Source organism: Sus scrofa, chromosome 3 (genome assembly GCF_054392235.1).
Source record: "Sus scrofa isolate SSC_HxYL_T2T_F1_AM1 chromosome 3, Sscrofa_HxYL_maternal_Yorkshire_Landrace_v2.0, whole genome shotgun sequence".
NCBI classification, from domain to species: domain Eukaryota; kingdom Metazoa; phylum Chordata; class Mammalia; order Artiodactyla; family Suidae; genus Sus; species Sus scrofa.
Window position 1 is genome coordinate 47,939,178 of NC_139385.1, and position 19,843 is coordinate 47,959,020.

A 19,843-nucleotide genomic window follows, 5' to 3' on the forward strand; every position below is an offset into this window, starting at 1 on the left:
GGATTTCACTCCTGCTGTTGTCCCAAACCCTTGCTATGCTTCCTCTAGTGGAGACTGAGTCCCCCGTCGGCCAAGGGACCTGCACACCAGCACCTGCCGGCCAGTCCTTTGTACACAGGCAGTTGGTGACAGCCAGTCCGTCATGTGCACACAGGCAGAGTCAGTGACAGCCAGTCAGTCCTTTGCACACAGGCAGAGTCGGTGACAGCCAGTCAGTCCTTTGCACACAGGCAGAGTCAGTGACAGCCAGTCAGTCCTTTGCACACAGGCAGAGTCGGTGACAGCCAGTCAGTCCTTTCCACACAGGCAGAGTCGGTGACAGTCAGTCCTTTGCACACAGGCAGAGTCAGCGACAGTGCCCCTCAGATTCTGAAGGTTTGGGTCTGACAGCATAAGACTGAGCCAAAATCATGTGAGGGTCTGCGATGTGGTTCAGAGCTTCTCTGTGCCGAAGCCTATAGGTGGAGCTTCTGAGACAGCTCAGGTGCCAGGACAGGGGCCATAGCTGGGCACCTGGTGCCACGGTGGGCTCAGCCCCACAGATGGCCTGTGGGTGATGAAGCCTGCTGGTGGTCTTGCCCTGCAGAACTGCAGGGACGGACGGTGTGGTGAAGGCCTGGCTGGGGTGGCTCGGGGAGCGGGCCCCAGACTCCTGTGCCCCCTGGTGGCAGCACCTGTGGGCTGCTTTATTTGGGCCCCGGACTGCTGGGCACCCCACTGGCAGCCCTGTCTGCTGGGCGGGAGCGCCTGCCTGAGTGCTTGTCTTGCCTGACAGCGACGGCCTGGGAGGACTCAGGGGGACCCGGGTGGCAGTGGGGAGTCAGGGGGACCTGGGGTGGCAATAGAGGAGGGGGCATTCCGTCTCCTTGAGTCCCTCCCAAGGTGACCAGGGCAGTGGCGTCACTTTGGGTCACAGCACTGACCTCCCTCCTTTTCTCTCCACTGGGATGCTGTCTGCTCAGCCAGCTCTTGCCATGGTCGCTTCTCCATGCCCTCGGGCTGTGCTTTCGTCCGGTTCTGCTGTGTTCTGGAACATTCTCCCTGCTGGCAGGCGGTAGCTCTGCGTGCGTTTCCTGCGTGCTTGCTCACTGGATCTCTGCCTCTCTCCAGGTCTCCAAGACAGACCCATCCCCGAAGAGGGAGGCTCCCACCATGATTCTCTTTAACGTGGTCTTTGCACTGAGGGTGAGTGTGTACATGGCTGAGAGCAGGGCGCCCGGGGCCGGGGGAGGGTCGAGGGGGGGGCTTAACGGAAGAGTGGGGGGGCCGCGCGGCGCCTCAAGAACTCAGACTGTGGGTGTGGCTCTGGCCTCCTGGGCTGGAAGAGTCGGCCTTCATTGCTTCCCTCTGTTTTTTAAAATAACATTTGGAGTTCCCACTGTGGCTCAGCAGTTTATGACCCTGTCACGGTGTCTGTGAGGACACGGGTTTGATCCCTGGCCTCGCTCCGTGGGTTAAGGATCCGGCGTTGCCGTGAGCCGTGGTGTAGGTTGCAGATGCGGCTCAGATCCCGTGTGGCTGTGGTGTGGCTGGGGGCCGCAACTCTGATTGGACCCCTGGCCTGGGAACCTCCATGTGCTGCGGGTGCGGCCCTAAAAAAAATAGGTATCTCTGCATGACATAAAACTTAACCATTTTGCAGTTCTTTTTTGGCGCAGAGGGCTAAGATCTGGCATGGTCACAGCTGTGGCTCAGGCTCGGTCCTCGGCCCAGGAACTTCCACATGCCACAGACACAGCCCCCCAAAAAGTCCATTTTAACCATTTTAAAGGGACATCTTGGGGGCGTCTGGTAACAGTGATGTGTGGCCCTCACCACTGTCCAGATTCCTTGCCCCGAAAGACTGTTCTCTCCACCCAAGGTGACCAGGGCAACCTCCAGCCCCGAAAACGGCCGCCCTGCTTTCCGTTTCTGTGGATTTACCCGTTCTGCATGTTCCATAGGAAAAGGACCCGGCGGATGTGGCCCCCCGTGTCTGGCTTCTTTCACGGGAGGCGGCGATTCTCCCGTCTTGTGCCGTGTGCTTACTTTCCTCCTCTGCTCCCGCTCGCGCTCCCCACTCTCTCTCTTCCTCTGCTGGAAACTTCGGGGTGGCTTCCACCTCCGGCTGTTAAGAACGATGCTCTTGAGGACACGTGTGAACCAGTTTTGTGTGGACCGGGAGTGGAGTTGTGGGGTCACTTGCCGACTCTGTGTTTAACCCCCTGAGGAGCCGCCACCCGTTCCCAGAGCTCCTTTTGCATCCTCACCAGGCACCACCAGGTTCCAGGGTCTCCACATCCTCACCAACTCTTACTTTCCATTGTTTTATTTTTTTTTAATTTTTTTGCTTTTTAGGCTGCACCCGCATGTGGAGGTTGCCAGCCTGCACCACAGCCACAGAAATGCAGGATCCGAGCCACATCTGCAACCTACGCCACAGCTCACGGCAACGCCAGATCCTTAACCCACTGAACGAGGCATGGGATTGAACCTGCAAACTCATGGCCCCTCGTCGGATTCGTTTCTGCTGCGCCCACCATGGGAACTCCCCCACTGTTTTGTAATTAAGCCTAATTGGCTCTTAAGGCAGTTTTCAGCACTGTGTGAAGTTGCCTTTTCACTGGTCACAGAAGCTGTCTTTCTAATAAAGCTGTCAAAATACAAGGGGTCCAAATAACCATAAAAAGCAGCCCCGAGTAGGGACCAGCTCGTGTCACGAGGGACTTGGAGAGTCAGGAAATTTAGATTCGCTGCTCTGACAGAGCAGCGCTCCCGAGAAGTACCCGCTATCAGTTTCCATTCAAGAATCTGGTCGTTCTTTCTGGCTGGGCCTGTGTGAGCTGCACGATGGCTTTTGTACAGAAGTGGCAGCGAGAAAGTGACTAGGTCTTGGTGACAAGGAGCAGGTGCTCTGAAGCCTTCAGAGCGGCAGGAGTGAGACTGGGCAGGAAGGGCCCTGCGAGTGTTGGTGCCGTTTGCAGTCTGTGTCCCCCCCCGGCCTCCCCCCAGGCTCCCTCGGTGGAGGGACCACAGGTCTCACCGAGTAGTTCTTAGAGCAGTGCTGAGCAAGGGCTGCTGCTGCTGCTTCTCCATCGAAAGGGGCTTGGCTTTTTTTTTTTTTTTTTTTTTTTTGTCTTTTTTTGCCATTTTTTGGGCCGCTTCCGTGGCATATGGAGGTTCCCAGGCTAGGCGTCGAATTGGAGCTGTAGCCGCCGGCCTAGGCCAGAGCCACAGCAACGCGGGATCCGAGCCACGTCTGCAACCTATACCACAGCTCACGGCAATGCCGGATCGTTAATCCACTGAGCAAGGCCAGGGACCGAACCCGCAACCTCATGGTTCCTAGTCGGATTTGTTAACCACTGCGCCACCACGGGAACTCCGGGGCTTGGCTTTTAAACTGGCCCACCTCGTTGGTCAGAACAGAGCCATGGGCACGAGGCTCCCCAAGGAGGCCGTGGCTTTGTCCTTTCCGCACGTGTGCAGGGTTTGAGTCCTTAGGACCCTTTTATGACATACTTGTGTCATTACGTCATGCAGCTGTCCCCACAGTGAAGTTAAAAGCAGACAACCCCAAACCACGACCAGCGCTGTCCCCCTGTGGGCGCTGATAGGCCCTGTGGGACGGGCAGGGAGAGGCAGCCGCGGCCCCACCTTGGGTGTGGGGCAGGCCCTCGTCACCGGGGCGCGGCGGGTGATAGCAGAATGTGACACCCTGGATATGGCCGTCAAGAAAAACAGGCAGATTTTCAAGTTGTACAAAGATTTTTACGATAAGGAGGCTGGAAATAACTCTTGTCCCTGCCGTTGGGGATGAACAGACATGGGGTGGTTCGTGCGCTGGCACGTCGGTGGGCCCTGAAGGCGAGGAGTGCCGAGGCCAGAGCTGGAGGCCTGTGGTTGCTTCCAGGCTAAAGCGGCAGGGGGCTGGCCCGTGTGGGACCTCCCGAGCCCCCGGGGCGAAGAGCAGGGGATTGTCCACAATGCAGAGGGGTTCTTCTTTCTGGTTGTCCTAGAAGCATGCACACGCTGTGTCCTTTGAGCAGTTTGAAACCCAACCTCCCTGGTGGCAGTGGGTGGCCACCGCGGTGCTTCTGTCTCTGACCTCGCACCGCCGCCCCTCTGCACCCTGGCTCCGTTTGCCCCAGCCTTGCCGCTCCGTAGTTCAGGCCGGGCCTCAGACCTCCCGCCTGCTCCCTCCTCTGTGCCTCAGGAGGCATCTCTGGGAGCGGGAGGGACGTTTATTCTCCACCAGGCCTGAGAGCACACGCTGCGATGGCTCCGGCACGTGGCCGCAGCCTCTCCTGGCCGGCCCGTCTGAACCCGGGGAAAAGCAGCGCGCGAGCATGGCGTGCACCCCAGGTCTCTGCCATCGGGGCCTCGCCCTCCTCTGTCCCTCGGGAAGCTCCAACCCTGTGTCCTGCCAGCTGCACGTCAGCTGTCAAGGCCCAGCCATGTCTGGGTTTGGGGTTCAGGGCTGAGAAGTCTCACAGGTGGAGCCCTGCGCCTGACGCTGCTTTGTGTCACACAGGCGCGTGGCACGTGTCTCAGGGTCCCACTCAGGGCTGGGGCGTCCTAGATGTCAAGGGGTGTGGCCCCCGTACCCCGGCTCTGCGGGCACCCTTGTCCCTGCTGCCGTCCAGCCTCGCCTGGTGGACCCCATCTCGCCTGCCACTGTCCCGCCCCAGCCTGTGGGGCCCCGGCTGAGGGCCAGCCTCCTAGCTGTGACTGGACGGTTCTTCAAGGGATAAACCCAGGCCCAGGCATTGCCCTCCCTCTGCTTGAGGGGGTTTGCACAGATTCTTCTAGAATCTAGAAAAGTTGTTTTGAGGCAGTTGTATACACCCCTAGCCCAGATCCTCCTGTTGAGGGGCGGCCTTGGTGCGGAGGGGCAGGCTGCTGCCCTGGGCGGGCGCGGCTCGGAGTTGGCCCTCAGACCTCTGCCCACAGCTGGGCTGCGGGGGCCGTGTCGTGCGTGGGGACGTGAGATCTGCCAGGAGTGGGGGCGGCATCTCTGGCTCCAGGGGGTAAAGGTGTTTGTTACTGAGTCTAGGTCCGGTGTTGGCCGTGGACACGTGCCGCAGGGCCCTGCCGCCCGATAAGCAGGAGGGGAGCGCTGGCCCTCTCCCTGCCACACCTCCACCCTGAAGGGTGACTCAGCCGCCCTGGCGGGCTGCTGAAGCGCTGCGTCACGGCTGGCCACTTATCTGCCCCGTGGAGCGTCCTGACCACTCCACGGCCGCCTGCCCCACCCTTGGCCTGGGCAGATGCACCTGCCTGCCTGACTGGCCCCGATAGGCCCCAGAGTTAGCTCAGCGGCAAGGAGGGAGCAGGGCGGTGGCCTGGAGCCTGCCAGCTTGTCCTGCTAGCCAGGAACCCCCCGCTGGGAAGCGTGTACCTGTGGATGGAAGGTTTTCATTGAACAGGTAGCCTCTGCTGGTCTCCCACGCTGTCCCTGTTGTGACATAGGCTGTGTTACCAAATTCTACTAGCCAGTCCTGTCCACCAACACTCAGCAGACGCTGCCGCCTGCAGACACGGTGGGGCCCCGCCCTGGGTGGGCTCTCTGCTGAGCTCTTGATGTGTCCCCCTCATGGGGGAGGGAGAGGCGCGCTCAGATGGGAGCCTGGGACCTGGGGTCACACCGCAGGTGGGTGGCAGAGTCTCTGCCTCCAGTTGCACCCCTGGCCTGCCTCTACCAGGCCCAGAGCGGATGCCCAAATGTCCCCGGTCTACCTGGACAGCTCTGCCATGGGGCCCTGAGCACAGGAGTCCCTGTCCCCATGGAGGCCACGGAGCCATCTTGCAGCCATGCAGGCGGCTGTTCCATCGAAGGCTAGGGTGTGAGCCGGGCAGTGGCGGGGCTGGGGACAGTGGTGGCACCCGACATGGGGCGCCCTCACTGAGCGCCTGTGCCTCCCTCCTGCAGGCCAACGCCGACCCATCAGTGATCAGCTGTCTGCACAACCTGTCCCGCCGCATCGCCACTGTGCTGCAGCACGAGGAGCGCCGCTGCCAGTACCTCACGCGGGAGGCCAAGCTGATCCTGGCGCTGCAGGACGAGGTCTCCGCCATGGCCGACGGTGAGCCAGCCAGTCGCCCGGGCACGCAGGACGCTGAGTAAGGTCCCAGCTGCGCGCCCAGCCTCCCGAACTGAGGTTCCAGGAGTGACTTCCTGGCCCTGTTCCCGGGGACCATCTCTGCAGCAGAAAGGCTGCAGAGAGGCTGCGGGAACACGGGGCTGGTGAGTGGGCCGCTGCCAGTTCCTGGCTTTCAGCCAAATTGAAGGGAACTTGGTCGGATCCTCAGCCGACGGATCCTGGCAGATCCCTGTGAGGCTTTGGCAAACTGTAGGCATTTCTGAGCACAGAGACCCCACCCGTAACTCTCCCTCCTTCTGCTCTGGTCGGCACCTTTGTAGCTAGAAAACGGGGGACAGGGGTGCGGGTGGGCCCGGTCTGATTTTGGCAAGAAGTACGAGTAGTGATGGCCATTCCGAACTGTCCCACTCGGGGCATTTTTGGTAAAAATTGGTTGATGTTTGACAATTAGTTGTCAAAATGTAATATATTTTCTGTCTTGGCCAGCTAGATCCTAATTAGTAAGTACATATGTAATTTTTGTTAAACATTCACGAGGAAAGATGAGCAAAAGACTCTAGATCTGAACACACAGTGTGCAGTGTAGGCGTGTGTGGGAGAGAGGGTGGGCCAGCCGCGGGGTCAGGGCTGCAGACGACGGCTGTGAACGGGTTTGTTCCTCGGGTGCCTATGGCCGCGCGGTCAGGTGGTGCTGGTGGGGAGGGCGAGGGCAAAGGTCCCGTGCAGAGCAGGCCCTGCCCTGACCTGGTTTAAGTCACTGAAGATTCTCTTGAGGTTACGCTTGTTTTTTTTTTTTTTTTTTTTTTTTAGGGCTGCACCCGCAGCATACGGCAGTTCCCAGGCCTGGGGTGGAAGCAGAGCTGTAGCTGCCCGCCTAAGCCACAGCCACGGCAACAACACGGGATCCGAGCCAGAGATGGCGCCTGCATCCTCACGGACACTAGTCGCATTCATTGCTGCTGTGCCACAATGGGAACTCCAGGTCCCACTTGTCTTGAAGGCGTTTTCCCTGCCGGAGTGTACAGACGCCTTGCGGTGCAGGCTCTGAATCTCTGTGGCTGTTCTCGCAGCTCCTGACGGGCCCCAGTCGCCGTTTCATCACATCCTGCCCAAGTGCAAGCTGGCCAGGGACCTGAAGGACGCCTACGACAGGTGAGGCGGGGCCTGAGCACCGCGCACGTGGGCTGGGCCTCCCCGGGCTGGGTGCCGTCCTCTTGTGCCCCGAGATGGGCAGAGGGCCCGGGCGGTGCCCGCCTGGGACAGTCACCGCCAGATGGCTCTTAGTCAGTGAACCTGAGAAGACGAGCTCGCCCAGGAGCCTGAAAGCGCTTCCGAGGCCTGATGGGCTCAGTGACGCTTCCTGAGTGGGACGGAGGGCCAGGCTCCAGGCCCTCCTTTGCCCCCTGCCACCCCCCGACCCCATGAGGAGACTGGGCTTGGGGCGGGGCCGGCCTTGGCCGTGTGCCCCCGTCTGGGGTGTGGGGGTCTGGGTCCCTGAGCGAGGGCCCTGGGACACAGGGGAGCCCCACGGTTGAGCGTCAGGGACCAGCAGAGCTGCCCTTTTCTCTCCGAGGGGCGTCCGCGCTCGCGGCTCTGACCGCTGCTCCCTGGCCCTGGGTCTGCGGCGGGGCAGGGCAGGGGCTGGTGCCCGAGGCCTGGCTGGCGGCTTCGCCTTCTCAGCCTGGGAGGGGCCGCGCTGCGCCGGGTGTATGGCCAGACAGACCGACAGAGGTGTGGGGCTGTCCTCGGCCTCCCACGCCGGCGGCTTTCAGGGGTTTGCATCCTCCAGGCGGCCCCACGTCCCTGTAGATCTGAGCGCCGTGGCCAGCGGCAGCACTGGGGCGGCCGCTCATCTAGATCCCTTCCCTTTATTCTTCCTGTGGCCCTGCCTGCGGCCTGCGGAAGCTCCTGGGCTGGGGTGGAGTCGGAGCTGCAGCTGAGGCCTCCCCCACAGCAGTGGCGATGCCGGATCCTGGCCGCAGCTGCCACCCGCACCGCAGCTTGCGAGGCCAGTAAAGCAAGGCCAGGGATGGACGCTTGCTCCTGTGTCGTTAAGCGAGGCCAGGACTGAACCTGCATCCTCACGGACACTGTGTCAGGTTCTTAACCCACCGAGCTGCAGTGGGAGCTCCCTTTCCTTTTTCTAAGTGTTGGTATTGTTTCTTTCTTTCTTTTTTTTTTTTTTTGTCTTTTTGTCTTTTGTTGTTGTTGTTGTTGCTATTTCTTGGGCCGCTCCTGCGGCATATGGAGGTTCCCAGGCTAGGGTTTGAATTGGAGCTGTAGCCACCGGCCTACGCCAGAGCCACAGCAACGCGGGATCCGAGCCGCGCATGCGACCTACACCACAGCTCACGGCAACGCCGGATCGTTAACCCACTGAGAAAGGGCAGGGACCGAACCCGCAACCTCATGGTTCCTAGTTGGATTCGTTAACCACTGCGCCACGACGGGAACTCCATGGTATTGTTTCTGATTTCATGAATAATGTGTGTGTGTTGTGGACATTTAGGAAATAAAATCACCCACAATCCCACACGCAGTGATAATCACGGCCACATTTTGGTCATTTTCCGTCCTTTTTTTCCTCATTAATGTAAACCTTTGAAAGTCGCTTGTCCTTTGAGTCTGAAAGTCAGAGCGTTGGGTTTCTATCCCTTCCTGGTGGCAGGATGCGTGGCGTCGGCAGCCCCTCGTTGGGTGTCCCTGCGGGGTCAGGGCACGCGGGCAGGCCCTTTCCCGCCTCAGCTCAGCGTGCTGCCTGGATGCCTGTGTCTTTCTTGGTGACAAGGACTGACCTCTGGCTGCACGGCTGGCCTGCCCTCCTGGGCGCCACCCGCTCGGCTCCTGCTGGTCTGAGCCGCTGCTCGACCACGCGGCTGTCCTTCTGCGCGAGTGCCCCTGTGTCCGCGACACGGACTCCTGAGAGTGGGCCGAGAGGGTGGAGTGTGCTTGCGGTGTGGACGCGCTTCCTCTGTGGCCCAGGCTCACTTCCAGCAGCACCTCCTGGGCTTTGTCCCCCAGGGTCTGGGTGGGCTTTTGGGGCCTGCCCACCGGGATGGGTGGAGACCGGTGTCTCTGTGTGGCTTTATCTGACGCAGCTGTCCTCGCTCTCACGTGGGGAGCATCCTGCTTTTCTGGGAGGGTCCTGCTCAGACCCCTCTCTTGTTTCCTTGCGGGGGCACAGGCGCCTTCCTGTTGCAGGGGAGCGGATACATGGCACGGCTGGCGTTGCCCTTCTTGGCAGGCTGACTCTGGGTGTCAGGGGTGGAAGAGCAGCGTGAGACGTCCCTGGGCCACCTGGTTGTCTTGGCTCCTGGCGCCCTGCTCTGGAGAGCTCCCGTGGAGCCTTGGTCTCAACCCAGAACGGAGTTCTGCTCTTGGGTCTGACCCTGTCTTTTACCCACATGATTGCGTCAAAATCTTCTTCCTCTTTTTTTTTTTTGTTTTTTTTGTCTTTTTAGGGCTGCATCCGCGGTATATGGAGGTTGCCAGGCTAGGGGTCGAATCGGAGCTGTAGCTGCTGGCCTGCACCAGAGCCACAGCAACGCCAGATCCGAGCCACATCTGTGACCTACACCACGGCCTACGGGTGTGCCAGATCCTTTACTCACTGAGCGAGGCCAAGGATCGAACCTGTGTCCTCGTGGACACTGGTCAGGTCCGTTTCTGCTGCGCTACAATGGGAACTCCTCTTCTTTTCGGCGGCACCTGTGGCAGGTAGACGTTCCCAGGCTGGGGATGGAACTCGTGCCACAGTAGCACCCTGAGCCGCTGCAGCACCTTTGCCAGATCCTCAATCCTCTGCATCCCCTGGGACGTCTTTCTGTAGTGAGAGAATTGCCGCCGTCTGCTCTCGGGGCAGCTGGGGTCAGAAACCCTCTCCGAGTGGGACTGGTCGTGCGCCCCATCTAGGCCAGACTGCAGGCCGAGTCAGGCTGGCGAGGAGTTCAAACTAAAGGCAGACCATGAGTTCCCTTCATTGCACACCAGCTCATGAACCCGACTGGGATCCGTAAGAATGCAGGTTCCATCCCTGGCCTTGCTCAGTGGGTTAAGGATCCGGCATTGCCCTGAGCTGTGGTGTAGGTCACAGACGCGACTCGCATCCAGCGTTGCTGTGGCTCTGGCGTAGGCCTGTGGCTCCAGCTCCGATTCGACCCCTAGCCTGGGAACCTCCGTATGCCGCGGGAGCGGCCCTAGAAAAGACAAAAATAAAAACATAAATGCCAGGAAGCAGAGTTTTTGGCAAGAACAGCTCCCAGGGTCCACCACTGGGCAGGATGCTTCCTCCCAGGATTCCCCCGCCCTTCCGGCTCCAGATCCTCCTCCCTCCCATCCTGGGTCCCAGACCCACCCCAGGGAAGCCAGCAGTGCTTCTGCACGATCCTGGGCAGCAGGGTCCTCCACTGTACCCCACCCTGCCTGGTGACACAGCGGCTCAGAGATGGCCCAGGAGACCCTCTGGCCTGGCCCGCTCCTGCAGGGGGCGCCTTGGAGCTCGGAAGGGGACACAGAGCCCCTTTCTTGTGGAGACTTGCCGGCGGCTCCCTGGGCAGGGTTTTCTCCGAGCGGAGGTGAGCGGCTAAGGCTGCGACCTGGCGGGGGTGTGGGTCTGGTTTGGCTCTTGTCTTCAAAGCCTGTGTGTGGTGCGCTGAAGGGCCTGAGGGGCTTTGTGCCTGTGAACGCAGCGTCAGTGTGACTCTCCCAGAACATTGGTCTGTGAATACAGGTGGCAGTGTGTCTCCCTGTGGCTTGATGACTTCGGTGACAGCGTTCCACGTGGTCGGGAATGTCCCCTCACTCCTATAGCTCAGACCTGTGCTTAGCACGTGCTCACGGCGGACTCAGTAGGAGTCATGCGGCTGTGGATTCACGGGGCCTGAGTCGTCGAACGGTTCTCAGAGCTGCCGAGGCCGGGGCCCAGGGCACTGCCAGGGCCTGGCTGATGGGTGGTGTTGGCTGCGCCAGGGACTCCACCTGTTTTTTGCTGCCCGCGGCGCTGCCTGCCCAGAGCCAGCGTGTGCAAGTCCTGGGCGTTTTGGTCCCTGTCCCCATGAAAGGCAGCTGTGTCGGGAGCCCACCCAGACCTCATGGGTCAAGTGCAGCCACTCCCCGCTGTGTGTTTGCGACCAGAGGGGCCGGAGGGTGTGGGGCCGGGCCTCGAAGGTCCCTGGCCTGGGGCAGGAGAAGGGTGACCAGTGTGGGACTGGAGGAGGGTGTGAGGTTAGGGTTCTGTTCTTTCTGGGCCACTGCCTGTGGGTGCGGGTGCGCTGTGCGGTTCCGCCTGGGCTGTGAGAGATAAGAGCCGTGCAGGCCAGGGCGCTGCCTCAGGCCCTGCTCTGGAGGAGCTTCTATCTCCTGGCGCAGGCCGGGTGGGGCCTCACGTCTGGGCAGAGCTGAGTGAGGGGCTGTGTTTTTCCAGCAGCTTAGGACCAAGCTGATAACTGTCCTGCAAACAGAAGTGCAGCTTGGCCGGACCTTTTCGGGCCCAACCCCTCTTCTGCTAGAGGCCTGTCCCAGATTGCACGGTAAAAACGGGCGCTCCCGCTGTGGCTCAGCGAGTTTAAAACCCAACTAGGAACCATGAGGACATGGGTTCGATCCCTGGCCCCGCTTGCCGTGAGCTGTGATGTAGGTTGCAGATGCGGCTTGATCTGGTGTTGCTGTGGCTGTGGTGTAACCCAGCAGCTGCAGCTCCGATTCGACCCCTAGCCTGGGAACCTCCATATGCTGTGGATGTGGCCATAAAAATAAAAACTCAATAAAATAAACAGGGACAGGCTTTTCTCTTTCCTCCTGACAGACTGCAGTGAGCCAGGGTTTCCAGGTGTTGCCAGGGAGTCACCTGGGCCGGCAGCTGGCCCTTGGGTGCCACACGCTGCAGAGCTGGGCGTGTCTGTAAGGAGGCAGCAGCCTCCATGCCAGGCCCCCCGGGGAGGTGGCGGGTGTGGGAAAGTGGAGCAAAGTTCACACGGAAACCAGGGACCAGGCGCGGGCGGGACTCCGGAAGAGACCCCACAGCGGTGTGGGTGCCCGCCGGTGTGCCCGGGCTTGGGGCAGTAGATGCAGCGGGGCCGCTGCAAGGCCTGTCCCTGTCCCCACGGCTGACCTGCTGCCGACCCCCCTGCTCTGCCCTCCCCATTCTTACTGCTCCCTGGCTGCTGCTTTTTCAAAAACTTTTTTAAAGATTTTTATTAGTTGATTTACAAGTTCTGTCAATTTCTTTCTTTTTTTGACATTCACAGCATTTAAAAAAATTTTTGTAGGAGTTTTATTTTATTTTTTATTTTTTTGCCTTTTTGCCTTTTCTAGGGCCGCTCCCGCGGCATCTGGAAGTTCCCAGGCTAGGGGTCGAATCAGAGCTGTAGCCGCTGGCCTATGCCAGAGCCACAGCCACGCAGGATCCGAGCCGCGTCTGCAACCTACACCACAGCTCACAGCAACGCCTGGTCCTTAACCCACTGAACAAGGCCAAGGATCGAACCCGCAACCTCATGGTTCCTAGTCACATTCGTTAACCACTGCGCCACCACGGGAACTCCAGGAGTTTTAATTTTTCTGTCATAGCGTCCTGTCAACTTCGCTGGCGTCTTAAGTTCACACGCCACTGCTTGCCGTCACTTGCGTCTCTCTCCACGCCGCTGGCAGGAGCCCCGCACGTGCAGGGCCCGAGTCGCCAGTCTTGGAGCCCCCTCGCCCTCACCGGGCCCCCGAGGGCAGAGCCGGCAGGGCTGCAATTGAAAGGAGAGGCGGCTGGGTGTTCACTGCTGACGCTGGTGCCTCGAGAGTCCGGCTGGGAAGGACTCCTTGCTCTCCAGCCCCAGCTTCCTGGGCAGGTGCAAAGGGCACGGAGGAGGAGCTGGGGTCCTCCCTCCCTCCCTCGGCACGCGTGTGCACAGCTAATAGTACACGTCTACACGTGTGACACCTGTATGTGTTAACGTGTACCTGTGACATGCGCAGTGATGTACTCTAGTGATTCATCAGTGTGTGTGTGACACGTCACGCTAAGCTCGTACCTCCTGCTCAGTCCCGGGGACAGAGGGTCTCTCGTGTGACCTTTGGTCCTTCGGGGCTGATTCTCTGGGCTCGATATCGCTGTCCAGCCCGCAGGGACCCTCGCCAAGGAGCGAGGAGGCCCCGGGAGCCTCTGCTCAGATGTCCTGCCTTGGAGCCCAGGTCCAGAAGAAGCAGGAGCAGTGTCAGCCCCCCTTCTGTCCCACCCCTGCCGCTAGAGGCCCGAGGACATCCCTCGAGGGGGAGTCCGCGGGGGCGGCCCCGGGAGAGGGCCTGCTTCTCCTGACGCCCTGGTGGTGGGGCAGGCTGGGAGGGGCGGGCGCTGGGGTTGGCAGGAGCCCGGGGGCGGTCGGGGTCACAGCCCTGCTGTGTGTTCTCTCCGTGGTTTCTCTGCCTGTCGCCCAATCCCTGATGGAGACAATGAAGTCTTATTTTTATACTGGAACCTGCTGACCCTGGACTCTGCCAGGCCCCTGGGCAGGGATGTGGGGATGCTGGAGGCTTCAGGGGAGTAAGAACGGCCTGTGAGTGCAGATGGAGGGCCCGGGGCAGCACCCAGCACCTTTGTTTGTGTGCTGCGGGCCCTGAGCCCTGGGCACCTGCCAGGAGGGCACAGGGCCCTGCGCCCTCCTCTCTGTGGCGCTGTGCCTCAGCTTGGTGTGTGGCTCCCTGTGCACGGCCACTAGGAGCCTATTCCTGGGCAGGGACTTCCTGAGAGCTTGCACCTGGAGTGGGCCACTGGGAAGCGCTGCTCAGTGCCCCACGAACCCCCCCTTTACCAGCCACGTGGAGGGCAGTGCCCCTCACGACCGCCTCTGGTCAGCAGCCGGGTTCACCAGCACATGGCAGGTGGACCTGCGGTTCAGTGAGCAGCCTGGGGCTTGGGACTGGGGTCAGGGCGCCCCCACTGAAAAGGTGGCGCCTGAGGGAGGGCTCGTGGCCGAGGGCAGGTGTGAGGGCCCTGAGAACCACGGGGCGGCCTTGGATGGGCCTGAGAAACAAAGGGCGGGGCCAGGTTGGCCGTGTCTGCCCCGAGCCAGGTCGGGGCCTGCAAGAGCCAGAGTGCTGTCCCAGGGCGTGAGCCGAGGGCCAGTGGCTGTGGTGTCCCTGGGGGCTTTGGCACCACCACCCTTACTCTCCTGCCCACCTCTTTGGAGACAGGCCCTGCCCTGCCTGGCTGCCCGCTATGACGGGCCTTCCGCGGGTGGGCAGAGGAGGCCTCCAACACAGGCCCCTGGTGCACAGGGTCTCCGTGAGCCTTCCCTGGCACCCTGGCGCGCTGGCTGGACCACAGACTCCAGGGCGAGTCAGAAATATGGTTCCTGCGTGCTTCCTCATATGTCTTCTTTTCAACGTGCTGGCGTCTGGAAAGGCGCTTTCCTGCCCAGACAGGTGCCCCTGCAGCTTCCACCGTGTGCTGGGAGGACGCACTCTCGGGGCCGTGTGGCCCGAGCGCGTGGTTGGGGCCGCTGCGCGGACGGCTGATGGCCCGCTTTCCGCAGCCTCTGCACGTCCGGTGTGGTTCGGCTACACGTCAACAGCTGGCTGGAGGTGAGCTTCTGTCTGCCGCACAAGATCCACTACGCGGCCGCCAGCCTCATCCCCCCTGAGGCCATCGAACGGAGCCTGAAGGCCATCCGGTGAGTGCCAGCCCGCGCCCGCCAGGCCCTTCCCTCCGGCACCTGCCAGGGTGTTCCCAGCACTGTGTCCTCGAGCTCGTCCTTTGCTCTTCAGGCCCCGGAAACTGGTCTATGGAGTGAGAACGTGTTTATGTCTGGTTTTGCTCTCGGGCCCGGGCAGGGCTGGGGGCAGAGCGTGTGGCCGGGAGCTGGCACCGGACGGCTGCGTCTTCATGCTCTTACTGCCTCCGCCCCACTTGAGTTGGAGCTTGTGAGATCTGTCTCTTTATTTAACTGATTTCCTGCAAGGAAAGAGCTGAGCCCAGTCTTTCCTCTCCCCTTCCCATGCCGAGGCCTCAGATGTTTTTTAACTGAAAAAAGGAATCTGGGAACGTTATAGAAAGTTTTTTGGCCACCCCGCAGCATACGGAGTTCCTGGGCCCGGGATTAGATCCAAGCAGCAGTTGTAGCCCTAGGCTGCATCTGTGGCAGCGCCCTCTGAGCCGGCCCTCTGAGCCCTCTGAGCCGGGCCGGGGATTGAACCTGTGTCCCAGTGCTCCACAGATGCCACCCAACGTGTTGTGCCACAGCAGGAGCTCCTTTGCAGGTTTTTAAAGGCTCTGAACGCAGCCCCCTCTCCTCCTGCCGCCTCGGCCCCTTTTGTCTGAAGTGGGCGCCTGTGGGCTGCAGCGCACAGCGTGCGTCCCGCTGACCCGGGACCCTGCTCCACAGCCCGTACCACGCCCTGCTGCTGCTCAGTGACGAGAAGACCCTGCTGGGCGAGCTCCCCCTCGACTGCTCCCCGGCCCTGGTGCGCGTGATCAAGACCACATCCGCCATGAAGAACCTGCAGCAGTTGGCCCAGGATGCAGACCTGGCCTTGCTGCAGGTACCTGGGGGCCTGGGGCACGCTGGGTGGGCAGGTTGGCCAGCACGGGGGGACGGGGGGGGCACGTCACCTTAGGCTGCCCCCCGGGGGCCTCTGTCCAACCGAGGGCCGCTGCTCGGCTGCCCTGGTGATGGGTGGACCTGAGCTTGAGGCTCTGGAATTGGAGTCAGGCCTGGGATCAGGGCCGCGGGCCTGACTGCTGCCTGTGTGGGGGCCATGTGGCTGTGGCAGAGGCGGCTGCACAGCACAGGACACCAGCCCTGGGGGGCATGCAGGGTGCACTGAGCCCACCCCGGAGCCGTGCAGAGCCAGGACCAAACCCGTGGGGCGGGGCGCAGGCAAGCTGTCCTATGTCCTGTGAGAGATGCTCCCTCCTTGCTGAGCCCCGTGCCGTGGGCTGCCCTTTCTGATTGAACGAGGGCCCCTGGGCCCTGGCCGGGGATCCGGTTGGAGCCTGGCAGAGCCAGGGGCGAGGTTGGAGGCCAGGGACAGGGGACTTTCCACGTGACAGCCTGAGGGTGGCCCTGGGGCCTGGAACGGATACCGTGTGGCCGCCAGGGGGCAGCAGGGCCTGGCCCTGGGACCAGCGCTGTGCCGAGGCCAAGGGCGGAGCTTTCCCAGGAGGAGCCTTGGCCTCTGCTCCCCAGCCTGACCTCCAGGCCTGCCTCTCAGGCCGTTTTTCCCCAGGGCAGCCATGTGGACTCTGTCTCCCAGAAGGAGCCCCTCCTGTCTCTACCCCATGACCTCTGTTGCCCCCCGCCCCCCCCACCCGAGAGTGTTTCTCCAGCCCTGCCGTGGTGTTTTGTTTGTGCTCCTGGGCTGGACGGCACCCACGGTGTCCCCATCCTGCCTTCCTAGCATCCCCGGGGCAACCGTAAACGCACCAGCCGTTCCCCGTGAGCCGCCGAGCTGGCCTGTGCGTGTCTGCACCTCTCGAAGGGGCTGCCTTCCCTGTCCTCGGGGCTGCCCGACCAGAACGCTGTTTGGATATCCTGCTGCACCCTTGCGGGTCTCCCTGGACGTCCACTTGCCGCTCTCCGGCCTGGCCGGGGGGATCCTGGCTGTTTCCTTCCATGACGCCACCGCCCTGTGCCCTGTGCAGATCAGAAAGTTTGGTTCTGGTGTGGTTTTGCAGAAGCTCCTGGGGCCCAGCCCTGGCCGTGGACCTCCCAGCCTCTGGGACAGCCCCTTCCTGCAGCAGATGCCCAGTGGAGGCCCCTTGGGGAGGGAGTGACCGCCTCCTGTGGGACTGTCCCCCAGGTGATTTTAAATCACTCATGTTCCACCCCAGGCAGAGAGGCTCTGTGAGGAAGTATTTTGAGGGGTTTTGTCATGATAAAACTATTACATTCTTTCTTAAAAGATTCAGTTCCAGCCGGTTTGATCCCTGGCCTGGCTGGTGCGTTTAAGGATCCCATGTTGCTGAAGCTGCAGCGTGGATTGGAAACTCCGGATGCTGTGGGGCAGGGTTGGAAAAGAAAGAGAAAAAAAAAAATTGAGGGAGTTCCTGCTGTGGGGCAGTGGTTAAGACTCCGACTGCAGTGGCCTAGGTTGCTGCAGAGGTACGGTTCAACCCCTGGCCCAGCACAGTGTGTTAAGGAATCCTGTGTTGCTACAGCTGTGGTGTAGGCTGCAGCTATGGCTTGAAATCAGTCTGTGGCCTGGGAACCTCCATATGTTACAGATGCAGTCATTAAAAAAAAAAATTCAGGAATCCGAGTAGGAACCATGAGCTTGCGGGTTCAATCCCTGGCCCCACTCCATGGGTTAAGCATCTGGCGTTGCTGTGGCTGTGGTGTAGGCCGGCAGCTACAGCTCCAATTTGACCCCTAGCCTGGGAACCTCCATATGCCGTGGATGTGGCCCTACAAAGACAAAAAAAAAAAAAAAAAAAAAATTCTAATATGACGCAAATTAGAGACATAAAAAGAAAAGTCTCCCACAGTCCCGACCCCCAGCAGGAACACTGTAGGTTCCTGCAATCATTTTCTGTACGTTTTTTTCACTTGTATGTTAGGGCTGAACCCATGGCATGAACCCAGGGCTGAACCTGGAGCTTCCCAGGCTAGGGTGGAATTTGAGCTGTAGCTACTGGCTTCTGCCGCAGCCATAGCGCCGCGGGGTCTGAGCCGTGTCTGCCCACGGCAACGCCAGATCCTTTCTCCTTGTATGTTAACACATGGTTTTTGAGTGGCTCTGAGGGTCCCAGTGCACGTGACTTGTGATGGGTTAGTGGTGGCTCCACGTCGGCTCTAACCCCAGGACCCGTGCGTGTGCCCTTCCTCACCGGGAGGAGAATCGCAAGGATCCAGGTGGGCTGTCCTGAGAGTGAGGCAGGGGTGTGACCCCTGTGGTCACGGGACGCTGCAGCCAGAGGCAGATGCCGTCTCCCGGAGCCGCCGCTGCAGGGCAGCCTGCGACACCCGACACCCAGGTTGCAGCGCTGCCATGAGTCCCAGGGCTCCAGTTTCAGTTCTCTGGCCTCCAGGGGGCGCTCTGCCTGCAGGGAGAGGAGGCGGGTGGCAGAGACGGAGGGAGGTAGGCCTGTGTCCTTTGAGCCATTGTCGCTGGGACTTGGGTGAGAGGGGAGAGGGTCAGCGGTGGAACCGAAGTTTCCTTTGTGTCTCGAGTGGGCAGTGCCACTGGAAGCCCTGCTTGCGGACCAGGTGACGGCGTGCCCAGAGCCTGCACAGGGCTGCTCCCCTTTGGAGGCCTGTGACTGCAGTGGTGCTGGACGGGCAGTACCAGGTGCCATGTTCTCACCCTGGCCTCCCCTCCTGCACAGCGCCCGGTCTGTGCCATCCTGAGTCTGAGCGTCCAGGAGAGCAGGACAGGGGAACATTCTTCAGGGATGACGTGTGGGGTGGGGGCAGGTGCCGTGACATCCACATCCATTGTCACAAGGGATCCCTTCCCTGTGCTGGGCACCTGGTGGGCAGAGGGGCCAGCCTCTGCCAGGCTGTGTAGCCACGCTCTTGGCTTAGCTGAGCTGACCTGTGGCACCCCAGGCATCCCCGTGCTCCTGCCGGCCAGGACAGCACGGGGACCGGTGAGAGGAAGGCGTGTCGCTGTGCGCCGTGGGGACCGTGTGGGTCGGCCCGTGGGCACTGTTTTCCCGGCCACCTCTGCCCGCAGGTTTTCCAGCTGGCAGCGCACCTGGTTTACTGGGGCAAGGCCATCGTCATCTACCCGCTGTGCGAGAACAACGTCTACATGCTGTCGCCCCACGCCAGCGTGTGTCTGTGAGTCCCGCCGGCCGCCCGCGCCCAGGCCCGCACGCCCAGCTCCCGCCCCTGGCCGTGACCCTCGGGCACCTGGTGGGGGGTCAGGGGCCTTGGCCTTGACTTGGGGGCTCGGAGGGGCTGTGGTGCAGGGAAAACAGCTGGCTTCTGTCCTCATTGCACCCATGCCGGTCCACCCACCGTGCTGCACCCCCTGCCGCCCACCACGGGCTCCTGGCGAGGGCGCGGGTGCCTGCACGGAGCGGAGGTCGGCTGAGCTCCCGGACGCCTCGCCCCTGTCCCCAGGTTCTCCCCGCTGGCCGAGCACTTCTCCCGCCAGTTCCCACCTCACGACCTGCCGTCGGTCCTCGCCAAGTTCTCCTTGCCCATTTCCCTGTCGGAACTGAGGAACCCCCTCGCCCCCCCTGTGCAAGAGGTGAGCGTCAGCAGCCCGCCCAGGCGTCGCCCCTGGTGCCGGGCCCTGAGGCTGCAGCGCTCTGAGCCCTGGCTGGTGGGAGGGGCTCGCTGTGCGGGTGGTGCGTGTCCTGCCAGGGCGGCTGCAGACGTTGGTGCCGTCCTTGTCCCCCCTGCTCTGCCCCTCCGGACCCTCCCTGCTTGGGGTGGGCAGCTCAGGCGTGGAGGAGAGTTCGGAGCCTAGTTGGCAGGAGACCAGTGACTGCTGGGCGGACAGAGCCGCCTGGGGTCCCTGATGGGGGGATGCAGGGGTGATTCGGTTTTCACGGAGCCTGGGCCCTGTCCCCAAGCCCTCCCCAGCCACGGTCCCCCTGGCCACAGGGTCTGTGAGTGGAAGTCCTGGGCTCGTCGGTCCCCAGAATCTCCTCGTCCAGGGGAACGTGGGTCTGGGTCAGGACGAGGGGCGGGCAGGGTGCGGGCGAGGTGAGGCCGAGGGTGCCCTCCCTCCCTCCACCCCCGGCGGAGATGGGGCCCGGGTTCTCGATGCCTTAGGCAGTGCCCGGTCCGTTAGGCAAGGCCAGTCCTGAGAGCAACCCTCTT

The 19,843-nt window shown here is 61.6% G+C and overlaps 1 protein-coding gene across 25 annotated transcripts in view; it reads left to right on the forward strand.

Moving 5' to 3' along the window:
• NPRL3 (NPR3 like, GATOR1 complex subunit) overlaps nt 1–19,843 on the forward strand; it is a 61,602-nt gene that overhangs the window by 39,013 nt on the left and 2,746 nt on the right. For 11 of the 25 annotated variants that reach the window (XR_014841132.1, XR_014841133.1, XR_014841130.1 and 8 more), the window contains 7 exons: nt 1,111–1,185; nt 5,912–6,065; nt 7,154–7,235; nt 14,603–14,740; nt 15,452–15,608; nt 18,744–18,850; nt 19,136–19,265. Coding sequence is in view for 17 of the 25 variants with exons in the window: in XM_021086960.2 (XP_020942619.1) it covers nt 1,111–1,185; nt 5,912–6,065; nt 7,154–7,235; nt 14,603–14,740; nt 15,452–15,608; nt 18,744–18,850; nt 19,136–19,265 (843 nt within the window). In the remaining 8 variants the exon portion in view is untranslated. Of the gene's footprint in view, nt 1–1,110; nt 1,186–5,911; nt 6,066–7,153; nt 7,236–14,472; nt 14,741–15,326; nt 15,609–18,743; nt 18,851–19,135; nt 19,266–19,843 lie in introns of all 25 variants that reach the window. The other 14 variants (XR_014841131.1, XM_085018251.1, XM_085018254.1 and 11 more) reach the window with 3 other exon arrangements.